This window comes from Tachypleus tridentatus, chromosome 13 (genome assembly GCF_004210375.1).
Source record: "Tachypleus tridentatus isolate NWPU-2018 chromosome 13, ASM421037v1, whole genome shotgun sequence".
NCBI classification, from domain to species: Eukaryota; Metazoa; Arthropoda; class Merostomata; order Xiphosura; family Limulidae; genus Tachypleus; species Tachypleus tridentatus.
In genome coordinates this window covers 26,705,330-26,723,728 of record NC_134837.1, presented here as the reverse complement: position 1 = coordinate 26,723,728, position 18,399 = coordinate 26,705,330, and the positions used below count along the sequence as shown (strand labels likewise).

Here is an 18,399-nt window from a genome sequence, read left to right as displayed (position 1 = left end):
TTGCTTGTGTACCATTCTGAGAACCCGAGGGTTTTTAAGAAAAATAATGTCCTGAAAAGTAAACTAAATGTCATGTAGATGGCTAATAGTAAAGCATGGATAACCAGGCAATTTTTTATAGAATGGGTCCATGAAGTGTTTGCCCCAAGTGTAAAGAATTACCTCACGGAAAAACAGTTGCCACTCAAGGCCCTTCTTGTGATGGACAATGCAACTTCTCACCCACCAGGCTTGGATGACGGGTTGGTGGAGGAGTACAGTTTCATTACGGTAAAGTTCTTGCCCCTAATATGACTCCTCTTATTCAGCCTATGGATCAGCAGGTCATAACGAACTTTAAGAAACTCTACACCAAAGCACTGTTTCAAAGGTGCTTTGAAATGACCTCTAACACAGAGTTAACCCTTAGAGAATTCCGAAAAAATCACTTTAATATCCTCCATTGCTTGAGAATCATAGACAAAGCCTGGAGGGAAGTGTCTTTGAGGACCATTAACTCAGCCTGGAAAAATTGTGGCCAAACTCAGTAGCAGATAGAGACTTTGAAAGCTTTGAGGCTGAACCTGTTGTCGAGGATATTGTCTCACTAGGCAAGTGTATGGGCTTGAATGTGAGTGGTGATGATGTGGAGGAGTTGGTGGAGGACCACAACACTGAGCTCACCACGGAAGAACTCCAAGACCTTCAGAAGGAGCAGCAACAGAAGGCAACTGAGGAAGTGCCTTCAGATGAGGAGGAGGGAAGAGAGGATGTTCCTAGTTCATTAATCAAGGAAATGTGTGGAAAATGGGGAGAGTTACAAAGTCTTGTGGAAAATTTTCACCCTGACAAAGCTGTAGCAAACCGCAGTATAAACCTTTTCAATGATAATGCTATGTCTTACTTCAGAAACATTTTAAAATACAGGCAGAAACAAACCTCATTAGATAAGTTTTTAGTAAGAAATAGGTCCAGTGAGTCTCAAACAGGTTGTACCGGTGCAAAGAGACACAAAAGAGAAAGAACCCCAGAAGGAGAGTTACCTGACGTTTTTAATGAAGGTGACTCCCCTTCCAAACAATAATAACCCTCCTACTTTCCACGTTCCACACCACCTTTCACTTACGCCATCAGCTCTCCTCAGCACAGGTAAAGTGCAGTTGGATTTTCATTTATTGTCTTTTATTGTGTTTATAGTTTTGTGGTTGACTTTATGCATGTAAGTATCATTATACAGGTATAAATAAGCAATATTTTTACTTAAAATGCTTCATAATGCGTACTTTTTGGAGGTCTGTAACGGATTAATTTAATTTATAGTATTTCTTATGGGAAAAATTGATTCGGTTTTCAAACGGATTAAGTTCGAGAACTGAGGTACTACTGTATTTTTGCCAAGTGTTCGCCCCTGACGTTGAACAGTGTCATTGACGATGGTGACACTACACCTGAGTTGTGTTTCTAAATTTTTAAGGGTTATTGGCCTTTGTAATTCTATTTAAATTTTAATTCGAAAATTGGACTTTGATTTGTTTTAACATGATTCCTTTTTACATATTTTATTAATTTTACTTTTATTTTTAATTTTTACTGTTTTTTTGGCGCAGATAACCTAGTTGCTCTACACCAATAAATGCCAACCAACTGCATTACTACTTCAAGTGTCAACGCAGGTCTCTATGTAAACCTACATCAGCAATTTGTGTGTGATTATGTAAAATTGATGATTTCAGTTAATAATATGGCCAAAGCCCTAAAAGGACAAGGTAAAATCTTATCTGAGTAAATAAATCTAGTATTGTGTTAGTGTGGTAAGTATATCGGAAAAATTCTATACGAATTAAATATAACCTCAGCAACCTGCACACAAAATCATTAGCGCAGAACCTGTGGAAACACCTTGTTGTGTAAACACAACAATATTACAATATTAGTAGCAGAACTTTTAAACAATTAATAAGTACGAAAAATCATATTAGAAGAAAAAAAATTAAACATGAAATCTTATTTGTTTGGGAATTTCGCACAAAGCTACTCGAGGGCTATCTGTGCTAGCCGTCCCTAATTTAGCAGTGTAAGACTAGAGGGAAGGCAGCTAGTCATCACCACCCACCGCCAACTCTGGGGCTACTCTTTACCAATGAATAGTGTGATTGACCTTCACATTATACACCCCCACAGGTGGGAGGGCGAGCATGTTTAGCGCGACGCGGGCGCGAACCCGCGAATTACGAGTCGCACGCCTTACGCGTTAGGCCATGCCGGGCCACATGAAATCTAATACTCTGATACAGAAAAAAAAAAAAAAGGCAAATGTAAAGTACAAAAATCCACTGTAGGAGGGAAAAAGAGGTCGAAGGTGTATATAACCTTCCCAGGTCCAACAAAGTCGTACTTAAAATCGGATACGACGAATGAGATCACAAGATTGAACCTCCGAAAGCTTGTGCTTTAAGTTACTAAAATTATAGAATTCTTTTTCAATGTTGGCTCGCTATGTTTCATGTGCACTTTTTCACTCGGACTCATTAAAATAAATATTATGATACTTCGTAAATATATTAAGTAGTAACATTCAGAGTCTTAACATTACAGTCTTTACATTTATAAACATGTATATGTGTATATTGCATGTCAATTTTATTTTGCACCCGAAATATTAGAAGAGTTAGCAAACTTCGTTCATTTTATGACCGTTATTACTTTACTTCTTTTATTGTTGTTATTTTGAACTTAATTTTTAAGAGTCATCTTGTGGTGTTTTATGTCTTTCGGTTAGACTGTTGGTAACCAGAGTACGAATAACGCGCGTTTAATTAATCACAATCGTCATTTACTAGAAGTTGGAGGTTTGGGCTTCGGACTTCATATTTAAAAACCATAAAAGTTTTATCGAATTGGTAAGAATGTAGCACATGTTGGTTCAGTAAATATACTGTTAATATATGTATGTAAATTGTGTTATACTTCTAAATGTTTTTAGAAAATTGTTCAAAACATGAAAAACTGTTTATCGTAATTGAAATTACTAATTATTGAATGTAAATAATACTAATAGTAATACAAAAGTACTAGCAATAGATAGCTGCTTCTAATTTCTTTTACAACTAATTTCTAGTTTTCCTGAAGTATAAATTCTCTATCCATAGGTCTACATTTTATTAATTTAATTAGCTAAGCATATTAACTTAATAACTATGTTATTGCATACTGCATAAACGACCTTATTATCAATAATGAGATGAAAACTATTACTTGTAGCGGTACAAGTAATACTAACAGACAACTGCTTCTCGTTAACTTTAGGAATGAGACTAGTAAGAGTAAATGATATATATTTCATCTTAAGAATATTAAAACTAAACGTAATATTAAAATTGGGATTTCACTTGCTGATAGGGATGCTAATACTACTGGTGGCAAGGTTCTGTTAGAGACTATAGGATGGCTGAGTTTTTAAACGTTTTCTTTGTTATAATTGCATATGAGTTTGTTAGAAATATTCTGGACCATGAATATTTTAACTTGTTATGGAAAACATTGGGATTGACTTCAGTCATAAAATTTAATACCTTCTCAGAGGTCAAAGAAAAATGAGGGATTAAACACATAATGGAATCACACAAAAAATTCATCTTATGATGTTATTACTAAGGTTTTAAACTTAAAGGAAGTTAAAGATAAGCTGTGCAAATATTTTAATTTTCTATAGCATAAAAAGATTTATGTGATAAAAGAAGCTCTGTAAAACCATCTGAAGAAAAATAAAAGATGATAAACATTGATTCATTAAATCTCTCCTTTCTAATCTGTTAAATTCTTTTGACAATGTTACATATTACATGAATAATGGAAAGTGTATAGACTTGGTACTTACTTTTGAGAAATGTTTGATAAGTTACCATAGAAAATTAGGAAAGAAAATCTCACTGGCAAGAGACTTGAGATAAAATAGTAAATAAGATCGTAGACCTGATAGAAGAGAAACTTTGTTTAATTAATAGAGTCCAATCAAGCTGTTAGTAGTGAGGTGCCTAACAGCTTGCAGCTTGGGCATTTCCATTTTTCATGCTTATGTTAATGACAATAGCATAGTTAGTAAGTTCAAAATTTTACATAGCTAAAAGAATTTGAAAGTTGAGTCAAAAGAGTTTACTATCTGCTATAAAAGCAATGGTTAGGCCTCACCTATATAAAGAAACTAAAACTGCATGTAGTATTCTGAGAAAGAATATTGATTTAGTGAACAAGGTTCAGAGAAGTGTTGCTATGCTGACTTCGTGAATTGAAAGGCTACGTTATGATGATAAGTTATGATCATTTAATTGTTGAGAAAAGAGCACAAGAAGTGATTTTTTTTCTAGGTGTGACTCTTCAAAACTATATACCCATCCTTGAGAAAAGTAAATCAGAAGCTTCTTATTATGTAGATTTTTTATACATCTTGTTGTTGTTTTTTTTCAGTAATATCACCACTTACCCTTCTATTTTGAAAAGGAGGAGGTCATAGCCTATCATTACAAGATAATCCTTATGTCCCTGGAATGATCCATTTACCATTCTATTTTCAAAAGACAGATCCTACCTAACCTATCATTACTAGATAATCCTTTCATTCTGATCCCCAGCTGAAACAGTGGTAATTCTACAGATTTACAAATCTAAAATCAGAGGTTTGACTGCCCTCAGTGTACACAGCAGATAGCCCATCGTGGTTTGCTGTAAGGAAAAAAATCACATGTACCTTTCCATCCCTAGATCATCTATGTAGTCCTTCTCTGAAAACTTTCTAGTAAATCAATATCCTTTCCTAGATGCAAAACGAAATCAGTGCAAATAGTGAATTTTTAAACTTAAATTGTTTCTTTGCTGGAAAAGTAAAAAAGTGGTTTTTAAACTTATTTCTTTATTTGCAGGAAATTTTTCAGTCATGTCTAGTAAAAAAGGGAAAAAAGTAGAAACCACCAGTGACTCTGATTCTGGACCAGATGATGTATGATAGTTCTCACTTTTTGGTACCTGCAGTTTTTGTAATGTGTGAACATACTGTTATTACTTGTTTTGTTTGTGTTTGGTTTTTTTTGGCTGTTGTGTCAAAGAAGGCTTAATCTTGATACCTCTGTTTATGTGTGCATATATACATGATTAAAACATACTTGAGCATGCTTGTAGTGTAACATTATGAGATTATATGTGAGTCAAATTGATAGTTTAAACTATGTTTGTTAATAAAGCATCAATTAATCTTAGAACAAATAAAAATTACTGTTGTCTAAACGTAATATGTCATTAGGGTCACTGTGACCTGTGAGCATTGGAAAGGAAGAAATCATTTCTAGGACCTAACCTTCTAAGATTTTGGTCAAAAAACAAAACTTGTACATATTTTAGGCATATGTCACAGTTGTACTGTACCTAAGTAGCTCTAAAGATGTTATTTTGTATTGTTCATTAGTTGTCTTTAGTTATTTAGTAATATACAGCAGTTCGAGTATCTTACTATAAATTGATAGATTGATTTTTGTAAAATGTGCATTAGTTCTAACAATTAGCTCTAACAGTACAGGTTTTTTTTTGTTGTTGTTTTTTATTCACAGGTTTTATCTATTTTAAAACTGAATTTGGTTTTACTTAAACTTGTTTCCTCTTATTCAGTGCCACATAAAATCATTGGTATAATGTTATGAGTTTTGTTGACATTGCTGCATTTGTAAAGAAAAAATTTGCCTCTGTTATTAAAGACAACTGAAGGTTATAAAAGAAGTGTAGTTGTCGATTCTTCATTAGTTACCCCTCAAATATTTAAAGTGCAGTGGTGCTAGTTGACTTCCATAGAGCTTCTTTGTCTCCTAAATGTTCACCTATGTGTTTTACCAAATTACATGAAGCTATCCCTTCTCCACAATAGTGATGTTCTAAGCTACTTTTCCGACAAATCCATAAGATTAACGTACTTGTGATCCTTCTATTTATCTTCATATTTTAAGTTCATGTGGCTGGAAATATTATCATAGAATACTTTCATTTAATTTCTGACTTGTGTGATTCCAGTATACTTTTTACTATAGTGCTGTTTCATCATCCTGAAGATCGAACCACTTCAGACAGGTTTGGTTTCTCGTCTCTGAGCTTTATCATAGCATGCAAGATTTGTTGTGTTCTACACTCCACCTATATTACATCACTTGTACCTCTGGTTGCAGTGACTTGTCACTATGTGGTTTAAATATAGGTCTTAATGATTTGTTTTTTAAAATATAGAAAACTAACAAATGCTCCCTCACTTCAGTGACATTGTTGGCATAAGTTTAGCTACAAAATGTATGCTCATCAGTCACTTTTGTTGTTGTCAAGGTTTAAAAGAACATTATACTTATGATAAGGAGATTTATGGACTGAATATAAATGTTGAAAGAAGTATTCCTATTCTTAAACATAGTTCTCAACTTAATCACCTTTCTTTTTGAAAGAGTCTGCCCCATTATCTGTTTTTCTTGACCGTAGTCCTTTTTTCATAGATAGAAAAGTTCCTTTGTATTTTAAACTTCAGAAATGCTTGAGAAACATAAATGATAATATTTCTGAAGCACAAAATAGTTACAAATTGCTACATTTCTACACTGATTTTAACTACACACACACACACACACACACACACACACACACACACATGCACATTAGGCCTAGGTGATAGACCTACAGAAAGATCTAGAACCCTTTTGTCTATGAACAAAGTATTAAGCCTAAATTAGAATTGTAAATTTAGAACAGACTATATTGTATTTCTCAAAACTAGACTTCCTAATAAAGTATAGATCACAAAATAGTAATAGATAGTTCATAGTTTTCACATTGTTTTGTGACAGCAGAGCAAGAAATATAAAGTTCTAATATTACACCATACTTGCATTCCACAAATTATTTTCAACAAGGAACTTATAATGAATCTAACTTTCTATAGTTTAGTGAAATGAAAAGAATTAGAGACAAGTCATTGTTATGTACAAATTCAAAAGATAAAAAATATTCCAGCTTACACCTTTAGTTGGTACTTCTAAATTAAACAGTGTTGTTTGCATGACTTAAAAGTTTATTTCAGGTATGTAAACTTTAAGTAGAGCTAGTGGTAACAGCTGAATCTTAATATTCAATCTTTCAGAGGAATCCTCCCCCAAAAAAAGTGAAGACTGACAATGTATCACAATCAAAGTCCAAAAGTGAAGACTCTTTGTTTCAGGTATGAAAGATTGTATTTGTACTTCAACCATAAATACATTTTTTATCAGCTAAAAATAAATTTCTCCTCATTATATGAGAATTAGATTTTTCTGTTGTCTGTATTTTTGTACTATTTACTGTTTCAGGACCTGTGATTTTAATAATGTACACCTCATCTTGAAAATGTTATCTGATAAAACCAAATCATTTAATTTATTGCTGTAAAGTGTCAGTTTCGACTCTCAAATAAACGCTCGTCAGAATTTTGTTTTAAATTGAATTAATGCTATACAGTTTTGCTTGTTTGTCATATGGAATTGTTGTATCTAAACTTGTAAAATAAGTTATATTTTTGTTTAAGTGTAAGTGAAATATAAAATGACTTTCCAAATCAGAAACTAGAACAATCAAATTCCAATTTCGTAGTCAAAACTTGCTGGTCATATTACAGTTCATTTCATTTCCAAGTAAAAACAAAAGGCCATTTTGTAACATAAGCCTGTGACAAACTACACATACATGTCCCTCTTATAACCAACCCTGATTTTCAAAATACTTGACCAGTTTTCATTTGACTCCATAGCTGCTGCATCTACTACAGCTGGAGACAAACTATTTTTCTAGGTCAAATATTTTATTAGAGAAGTAACAATTCCTTAACTGGAACTTTGAGACCTGGCATGGACAAGTGGGTTAAGGAGTTCGACTAGTAATCTGAGGGTTGCGGGTTCGAATCCCCGTGGCACCAGACATGCTTGCCCTTTCAGCCATGGGGCTTTATAATGTGACGGTCAATCCCACTATTTGTTTGCAAAAGAGCAGCCTAAGAGTAGTGGTGGGTGATGATGACAAGCTGTCTTCCTCTAGTCTTACACTACAAAATTAGGGACAGTTTGTGCAGATATTCTCCATGTAGCTTTGCATGAAATTTCCAAAACAAACAAACTGGAACTTTGTCAGACTTCCACTTCCATATCTTCTTCCTGCATTCTTTGAATTTACTGCCTATAAATTGTTTGGAAGTTCTAAAAATGTGTGTGTGAAAGCAAAGTAAAATATAGGTTAATCACTCTACACCTACCATATCTAGTGCTAACAAGGTCTTTTGCTCAATATCAAGGCTTGTTAGCAACAGAAATACAACAGACAGTAGTGGTTTAGGTGGTATTTATATTAGCTGTTTTCATGAACAATGGATGTTGTGAACTAGATCAAATAAATGAATTATAACTATTATCAGTTTTATTATAAGTCATTTATAAATCAGATTATCTGGCTAAGAACTAACAACACATTATTATTTATTTACTCTTAATGCTGATTACTTATTTTTATCTTATTAGCTTTACAAAGATTCAGAATAACTGGCAAACAGCAAGGTATCTTCCCATTCCCCGTGTGTGTCAAGCAACCACTTCATTCTTCCCATTCCCAGTGTGTGTCAAGCAACCACTTCATTAATGGGAGAAAATTACCTAATAAATTCTAAGAACTGTTATCTGGACTTTCAAAATTTTCAGTCATGTCTTCCTAAGCCTTTTTTCACTAAAGCAAATACAGCAAGATACTTAAACCAGTCTATATGTTAACCCCTCCAAATCAGGAATCATCCTATTATCTTGCCTCTGAATCTTCCCCAATTTTGTTTATGGCCATTAACAGAGAATGTACATTGTCTAGAAGGCTTTAAGTAGTAAAATGTGATACCATCTGCCAAAATCCAATATTAACATGTAGACAATGTATTTTGATTGATGTTAAACATGTAAACAAGCTATACCTAAATAGTACTCAGTAAGGGATGAGATGTTTCTTTTTATAAACATTTACTATAACTATGTTTTTTAAACATTTGAAATTTAAGGAAACAAACGTTTGTTATCCACCAGTAACTTTGAAATGCTAATTCATAAGCATAAAGTGTTGCATATAAAGTGCTGTGTTTTGAAACTAGTGGGAATAAAACACACAGGATAGGTTAGAGAAGGAAAAAATGTTATGATTGAAGAAAAAAGTTAACCTAATGTCACACTTGTATAAAGTGTAGAAATATACACAGACTATTTTGGATATTAATATACTTTTCTTTTAGTTGTAATCTTTCAATACTCTTACTCAGTGAAGACTCTGGTTAGAGGTGCAAAAAGTTCACAAACAAAAGTATTTGGATGTAAATAACTATTTGTGTAATTCCATATATCAATTTACCTATAAGTCTTAAAACCAACTGTATAAGAGTTATAAATTATCACACAGTGAATTTATTTTAGTTTGGAATTACAATAGACTCATTCATGAAATTAACTTGTGTGTGTGTTTGTGTCTATTTCAAACAGAAACTGTTATCAGCATTCACAAATGTATATAGACTGATGAACTATCTTTAGAGCAGTCTACCCACTATAATCTAGTTCTCTTGTTTTGTTCTTCTTTTGTAATTTATACATTGACTAAATTCTGTGTTTTATGTTACTTTATGTATACCTTCAGAGTTGAATGTTTAGTGGAATTTGGTAACCAATCAGTCACTGAGCTCCTTAATTGGTTATGTTTAGTTATTTGTTTGCTCTCAAGAAAGTTCAAATTGAAACCCAAATTTTATATTGTTGACATTACTAAACTTAGTTCTAACTTAATGTTGTTTTATTTTACCCAATACTAATCTGTATAATTGTTCTTGGGTTATTTACTTAATAACTTTGCTATATAAAAATGTTCTTTGATATAATGTACAACTCAGAACACACTCTAATAGGTTTTAGGCTACACTCTTTTGCAAAATATTATTTCCTAATTAATATGGTGGTATAGTTTTCTAGGTGTTAACTTATCTAAAGAGAATTGGTCATATTCTGATCATTTTTGTTTAACAACAAATACTACCCACACCAGAACTTTTCAATAATTTGTTACCCACACTGTCAGACAACAAATACTACCCACACCAGAACTTCTCATTAATTTGTTACCCACACTGTCAGACAACAAATACTACCCACACCAGAACTTCTCATTAATTTGTTACCCACACTGTCAGACAACAAATACTACCCACACCAGAACTTCTCATTAATTTGTTACCCACACTGTCAGACAACAAATACTACCCACACCAGAACTTCTCAATAATTTGCTACCCACACTGTCAGACAACAAATACTACCCACACCAGAACTTCTCAATAATTTGCTACCCACACTGTCAGACAATAAATACTACCCACACCAGAACTTCTCATTAATTTGTTACCCACACTGTCGGACAACAAATACTACCCACACCAGAACTTCTCATTAATTTGTTACCCACACTGTCGGACAACAAATACTACCCACACCAGAACTTCTCATTAATTTGTTACCCACACTGTCGGACAACAAATACTACCCACCAGGAACTTCTCAATAATTTGCTACCCACACTGTCGGACAACAAATACTACCCACACCAGAACTTCTCAATGGTTGCTGCCCACACTGTCGGACAATAAATACTACCCACACCAGAACTTCTCATTAATTTGTTACCCACACTGTCGGACAACAAATACTACCCACACCAGAACTTCTCATTAATTTGTTACCCACACTGTCAGACAACAAATACTACCCACACCAGAACTTCTCATTAATTTGTTACCCACACTGTCAGACAACAAATACTACCCACACCAGAACTTCTCATTAATTTGTTACCCACACTGTCAGACAACAAATACTACCCACACCAGAACTTCTCATTAATTTGCTACCCACACTGTCAGACAACAAATACTACCCACACCAGAACTTCTCATTAATTTGCTACCCACACTGTCAGACAACAAATACTACCCACACCAGAACTTCTCAATAATTTGCTACCCACACTGTCAGACAATAAATACTACCCACACCAGAACTTCTCATTAATTTGTTACCCACACTGTCAGACAACAAATACTACCCACACCAGAACTTCTCATTAATTTGTTACCCACACTGTCAGACAACAAATACTACCCACACCAGAACTTCTCATTAATTTGTTACCCACACTGTCAGAAGTCATCAAAACTGAACTAGCTTTCCAGATGTCAGAAACATCACCAATTCTGAACTATCTCCTTGAACATACATTTTACTCACAGCTGCTGGTTAGAGATTTACACTGTTACTGCTTATCAGTAATAGTTCCATATCTACGTGAAGCTGACAGTTTCGTCAGAACTAGACTTATCTACTTTCATACATTTATCAAAGCTCTTTACTGCACCATTGTGTTTGAAAACTTTAAACATGTGAACAAAACAATGAAACTTAGAATCCCAACTTCAGATGTTTTCAAATAAAGAATCCTTGTGATATTTTGATATACATGTAATTGTTGCTGAAGTAATATGTACTTTTAGCTTTCCAAGATGCGGTTTGTCAGTGTTAGGGAATTTCGAGGAAAAGTTATGGTGGACATCAGAGAATATTATGAATCAGATGGAGACTTGAAACCTGGTAAAAAAGGTACGTGTCTAAGAGTTTTGCCAGTATTGTTGTGCATTTTGATCTGCTGTATTCAAAAGCAATTTCTGTTTGCTTGTAGTATCATTTAAGTCTGTCAGTTGTGACCTGATTATTTGTGTTTTATATATTCATAGCAATAATCTCTGTTAAACATTCTAGTCTTTGAAATTTATCGTTCTTGTGTGAGGAATAGCAGTGGATATTAAGTCTCATACTTTTATCAGTATCAGATAATATGAAGTATAGAACAGTGACATCTCTCTACCTGTTGTGATTTTGAATGGTATCCTTAAGGTAAAACTGAATAACTTGCAATAAATGATATGTCTAGGGTGAGCTCTGTGTGGTTCATAGTTCAAGTATTTCACAGAAGTCGGAGCAACCTTCATCAGTATAAGTCACTATACCAAAAGCTCAGAATTTGTATAGTTAAAATTATTTCTCACAGCTGAAGTGGTGTTCTGGAAATACAGCTGTATCTCTAAAAATATTAGCTTAATGTAACAACAGATGGTCCAAACAATGCCTGAACAGTTTAACTCTATTGCTACATGCTCAGTATAATATACAGAAGTTCTTCTACACATTTGCACACATTAAGTGTTTGCATTTAACTTTTGATACAGCACATGTATCTTCATAAAATTTGGTAAAGTTTTATTAAAGTGTACAAGTATTTTGTTTACAAAAAATCAGATTTTTTAATGAAATATTTTTGCAAAAGATTTGTTTGTAAAAATAGTCTGTGCTGTTACTAATCTGAGTACAAAGTGATTTCATGTTATGATTAAAAAATTGTTTGTTTTTTATCCCAAAAAATCTAAAATATTAGTTGTGTAATTTCTAAAAGTACCTAAATACATCTCAAATATTTGTTTTTAGTAAGGCTTTGTTATTTTTCTATACCCTACCTATGTGGAGTCTGTCACTTAGCCAACTGTAACCATCATAAAAAAGAATTAGGAAATATAAATTATGCTTTTTTCTTGCTGGAATGACTGCATATTATAACACAAAAATACAAATGTTAAGTCTAAGTTGCTTAAGTCTCATAATGCTATATATTTAATATTTTTTATTATATTGACCTTCCAGTCATGCCTATTTAAGAATAAATGACATTCAGGTCACATATCCAGTAATATAAAACTGACATTTACCCTTCTCTGTCTTGGCTGTGTTTTAGTGGACTAGTATTTTGCAATATGTAGTCACATTTCAATTACTACACATATATGTATATAGATTATTACTATTTAGAAATAAATTATTAAACTTATTTTTCTTAAAATATAAAACAGTAAATCAAGAAGTAAAGCAAGCTATCTCTTCTCGTTATGATCTTTGTATTCACTTGTTGCTAAGCCTTTTAAAATTTTGCAAGTGGAAGATATCAAACATAATTGTTTTTAGGTTTCATGTATACAATTGAATAACCAAAAAAATCATAAATAACTACACTGATACCATTGAATTCCACTTTAAATTATTATGCTTAGTAATTAAGATTTATTTAGCTTTTAAAAAATATGAAACTTTGAGCAGACTAAAGACACAACCTACCTCCTTAAATTCAAATAAAAAGACCGAGGTAACCTTTTCAAAGACAAAAATGGCTGGAAAAACTACTCATACAATATGTTAAGCTGTTGATTAGTTATTCACATGTCATACTGTACTAAGAGTATATAAAGGACTATTTCAAATAATTAAAAGTTGAATATGGCCACTGTGGTTTATTCAGTACATAAGCCATATCTTAGTAAAATAAAAATATACGAGGTTCTTATTTTATATTTTAGCTTGATAATATTACTACTTTGAGTTTATTTGTAGAAAATTACAGACTTAGTATTTTAACATCACAAACATTTGATTTTAAACATGACTTACTAAAACCTGTATTTAAATGTGTTATTTTAATATTCACTTTTAAATTAAGAAAATAACTTGTATATAATATTAAAGTTTGAATTATAATTTACAATTTCATTCCAAACTTATTAACGTAAATTAATAAAATAGTAGTTTAATAAAATTTTGAATGCAAATCAACAAATTCTATGACATGGCATTTGATCCATCCTGTTGGGAAAGGGTTAACATAAAATAAACTTAAAAGACGAATGTATGTTAAAAGTCCATTTTTGTCTGACAGTTAATCTGTAAGAATTCTTGAAACCTTGTTATGGAGTCAGTGACAGTTTCTCAATTATACTGATTTAATTACTTCTAGGAATATAGAGTATTTTGCAAACTCTAAACATCACCCCCTCTAGTTTTTTTTACTAACCCTGTTTTGTTTTTGAATGATTAGTCAAAGTGTTCTACCCACTCTAAACATCATTACTCTCCCTCCCATCTGTATTGTTTATAGTGGCTTGTTTGGATTGTTTTACTTTCACTGAGCATCATTAACAACTTTTCAAGAACCTTTTGTAATTGTTTTTATGAGTTAGTGTCAAGTATTCCATAAATAATTGAGGACTATGTATTAGCCAAGGAGAACAGGTTAATTTTCTTTAGTCTTTATCATTTTAATAGCATTTCTTACATACAGGGTGGTGAAAAAGTAACTAAACAGTTACTTCATTTTGAGTACAGCTTACCTTCTAATTAATACAATGATGTAAACAACTTGAACTGCTTTCTTTACTTATGGCATGGTAATTTTTGTCCTATCAGGTATCAATTATAACAAATTTTTGTCTTGCATATTTCAAATTAATATGCTTTGTATTGTTCACATATAGTTAGCTTAGGCTTGGAAACAACAGTGACACTTCCTTTACTGAATGTTCATTTCACTGTTATAAATATTTCTCTAAGTCAACAATTCTACTCATTACACTATTCACATTAAAATATAGAAGAAAAGCAACACAGAAATACAATTGATTCTTGAAAGAAACATTAAAATATTTTATTAATAAAGAACATATATTTTGCAAAACATTTTAATATAAATTTACATTGTACAACTGTGAGATGGTAGCAAATGTGTATTAGCATTTTCACACATCTTGAGCACCACAGCTAAAGTGCACCAGTTTGTCATGATTATATTAAGAAATATCCTTAATTCAGAAGTGACATCATGTCTCCTCTGGTAATAATGATTGTGTTATCTTTTAGACACCTTAATTAACAGATAAGTACTGAAGTTATAATTGTATCTAACAACAGGCTGCAATAATTAGATATTTTCCAGTCATTACCTTGGGACTGATAAACTTTGGTAATCAAATAATAATATTGATTTTTATGTTACAGCTAGAAATTATCAGTAACTGCTTGATTTGCCTTTACACTTATTCATATGGTAATTGTTGCAACATGAGTTATTGAAGTGGTGAATGGTTTGTTCTGGCCAGTTGCATATGATCTCATTAATAACAACACCTTAATTATATCTGATAAACAAGTGTAGAACCTTGACCATTGTCAGTTTGAACATTATGTTATTATTGGATGAAGTGAATTGTTTTGTTTTGTTTTACTTCATTGTATATAGTTAGGCATCTCATCCCATTCCATTTGTTCAGTTGCTAGAAAAGTGAATAAATTACAATTTTTTTAAAATTTTAATCCATAGACATATTCTGTAGGTTGGTGTGTCTGATACAAATTAAAGTAAAATACTGAAGTCCTTTTTTTCTCTGCAGTTTTGATATTATTGTTATGTCTTTTAATTAGTCTATACCACTTGAAAGTACTAAATGTGTAATATAATTTGTAAATCTACTTAGGTATCTGTCTTAATCTTGACCAGTGGAAGGCTCTCAAGTCTCATATTGATAACATTGATGAAGCCATCAAACAATTTTAGGATTTTCCACTAAATTTGGTAAACTACCTACTACTCTGATGGAAGTGAAGTTTTGTTTTTAGTTTCTCAAGAAATATAGATTAAGAATAATCTAATGTACCATAGTTTGTGGTTGGTATTTGTCATCATTGTAAATTAGTACAACAGTTGTGACTTTTTTTGTTTTATGTATCATTATATAAACTTGTGTTGTTTTTACCAATTGTATTACCAATTCTTCATATGATTGTAATTTTTTAGACGAGTTTTCATGATATTTGCATTATTTACTCATCAGTCTATCTTATTCTCTGACTGTGTAGTAAGCTACTTTTCAACTAATACTTTATCTGGTCTAAATAAACAAGTTTTTATTCAGTTTAAACTTTTGAGCAGTGAAATTATACTACAGTAGTTTAATATGAGTAAAGTCACTGGAGTATAATATTCTCTGTATAACATAAATTGTGCTCTTTAAAGTTTGTTTTTTTTTATAAAACTAAGAAATTGAAACAAATCGTACACAAGAAATAAAAGTTACTCTTAACAGTTGTAAAGTTTAAATTTTGGATATCTGAAACTGTTCTTATATTTTTATTATGTATGCTGTTGTTTAATCAAAGTATTGTTTCAGACTACCATAAGGTTAATATTTATGGTACAAATCTTTTTTTTTTATGTGAACTTCTTTATATGATGTTATGGAAATGTATAAGAAAACTACAGTCGTTTTTAATCTGATATTTCTTTTTCTTGCTTAAGAACTTCTTGTAAACTGTTTCACATGATGGTATAAAAATAGATAAAGAAAAGTATTGTTGTGTCTGATTTGATTGTTTTCTTTATTGAGAGTTTTCATGAACATTCTTCACAGTATTACAAACATGGATACAAAACCTTTAATCATTTTGATTCTGAGTTTTCTTGTCATTAGAAACATAATAAGGTAATTAATGTCTATCTCCTTATACTGTTTAATTGAAAAATTATTTGACCTTGGGCATCCATGTTAAAAACAGGTAGATTAAGAATGGTTTTGTTTCTTTTGGATCCAAAAAATAAAATTTGAGTGTTTGATATTGCCTGTGGCTATTGTTTACTTTTATATTTACAAAAGTGCTTTCATTGTAAAACAGGATGCGTGAAATGTATTTATAGAAAAGGCTGAATTTTCATGCTAAATGGTTGTACATGTCTGTAGGATTCTAAATATTAAGTGCCATATATGTGAAGTACCATCCATTTAATTACAAACTGTGAATAATTATGCATGTTCAGAAGACCCTTAACAAATAAAATTACAAGTGTTAAATCAAGTCACCATTCTATAAAATATATCTTACTGATACCCATTTTTCTGGCTGAATCTTTAACATTCTCAAATCTTTAAAATGTGATTTATTGTAGCAATACTTGTTTTAAAGACTACATTTTTAATATTTTCAAATCAGTTATAATTATATTTTGACATTGATTATCAAACATTAGGTTATGCATTAGAAGAATGTTACTAGTATATGATGTGTAGCACACAAAATCTTGGTGAATTATTCTTTATAATGTGGTTATTGTGATTTATACAGCACATTAACTGTAAATTTTATGGTGTAGTCAGTGAGGTATGATAGACTGTATGTCTTAGCAGTTAAATTACTGAGGCTTTTACTGTATGTGTTGAAATGCATATTACAAAGTAAATAAATAATTAATGAGGGCTTTTTAACATTCAAATAATTGGGACCTTTGGTATATAATATATCGAAGCATTTATTACACCAAGTAAATAACTGGGGCATTTTAGTTTATACTAAATAATTGAAACTTTTTACTGCAAATTAAATTATTAGAGCTTGTAACATACAGTTGGTAAATAAGTGGAACTTGTAACATAAAGTTATTAAACAAGTGAGGCTTATTGCTATGTAATGAAATTGCAGCTTTTTATTACAAACAGTTGGGACTTGTAACAATAAATAAGTAGGATTTGTAACATGATAAATAAGTGGGACTTTAACACACAGTTGGTAACTAAGAGGGGTTTGTAACATAATAATTGGGGTTCTTAGTACTTAAATAGTTGTTGCTTTTACCACATTTGCTCAGTTATTCTATTATTTTGTCTAACACTAAATACCTGTAGCTTTATTATAAGAAAATGTATCTTGTATACACAGTGCTAGATATGAAAAATCTAATTGTAATATATGAGTATTGTTACTTTATCACAGGTTGTTTTGTTTTGTTTTCTATTTTTAAGTGAAACAGAGCATACAGGTAACTTCTTAAATAAAACTGCTTCTTTCACTGTAAGGAATGTTTGAAATAAAATTTAAACCTTTTATTGTGTTCCTTATTTCCAACATAACTTGCACACAATAATATGTACCAATACAACTTTTACTCCAAATTTGATGAAAACATATTGGTTAAAAAGGGTTTTAAGTTAATATTGAAAGGTTGATGGAATTCCATGTTTGAGTCACAAATGAACACCCCAGTTATAATGTATTTTATAACAATGATACTCCTGGATAAACAAAAATGTACAGCCATTGAAGGATATGTGGTGCTTTTAAGAGTCATTTACCATTAAGTAGCTGTAACTTATCATTCATATTTTTAGGAATAAATAAAATTATTCTACAATTTGTTTCATAATTTGCAGAAAATGTATTGTGACAATTCTCAAGTTAATGGAGCATCTCTCCAAAAGTTGTGCCCTCTAGTGGCAAGTTCAAGGCCTTGTAACACTAAATATCAGTGTAGATGGCTGGTTGCTTAGCTTTATGTTTAAAGACAAGACAAACCTAAAGTTCATAATTAACCATAAACTTTATTTTAATCACTTATTCACTACTGATAATAAAACAACCGATTTATTATGTACAGAATAAATGT

The 18,399-nt window shown here is 31.6% G+C and overlaps 1 protein-coding gene across 2 annotated transcripts; it reads left to right on the top strand.

Annotated features, from left to right (window-relative positions):
- The first annotated feature begins 2,737 nt into the window (after nt 1–2,737).
- On the top strand, nt 2,738–17,840 carry LOC143240640 (activated RNA polymerase II transcriptional coactivator p15-like). 2 transcript variants are annotated; one of them, XM_076483394.1, is made up of 5 exons: nt 2,738–2,879; nt 4,896–4,972; nt 7,139–7,216; nt 11,588–11,693; nt 15,443–17,840. In XM_076483394.1, the coding sequence occupies exons 2-5, from the start codon at nt 4,910–4,912 to the stop codon at nt 15,520–15,522; spliced, it is 327 nt and encodes a 108-aa protein (XP_076339509.1). In that variant the 5' UTR covers nt 2,738–2,879; nt 4,896–4,909; the 3' UTR covers nt 15,523–17,840. The 2 variants fall into 2 exon arrangements, with proteins under 2 accessions (XP_076339509.1, XP_076339510.1); XM_076483395.1 differs by having other exon boundaries at nt 2,763–2,879; nt 4,896–4,994.
- Nucleotides 17,841–18,399: the final 559 nt, after the last annotated feature.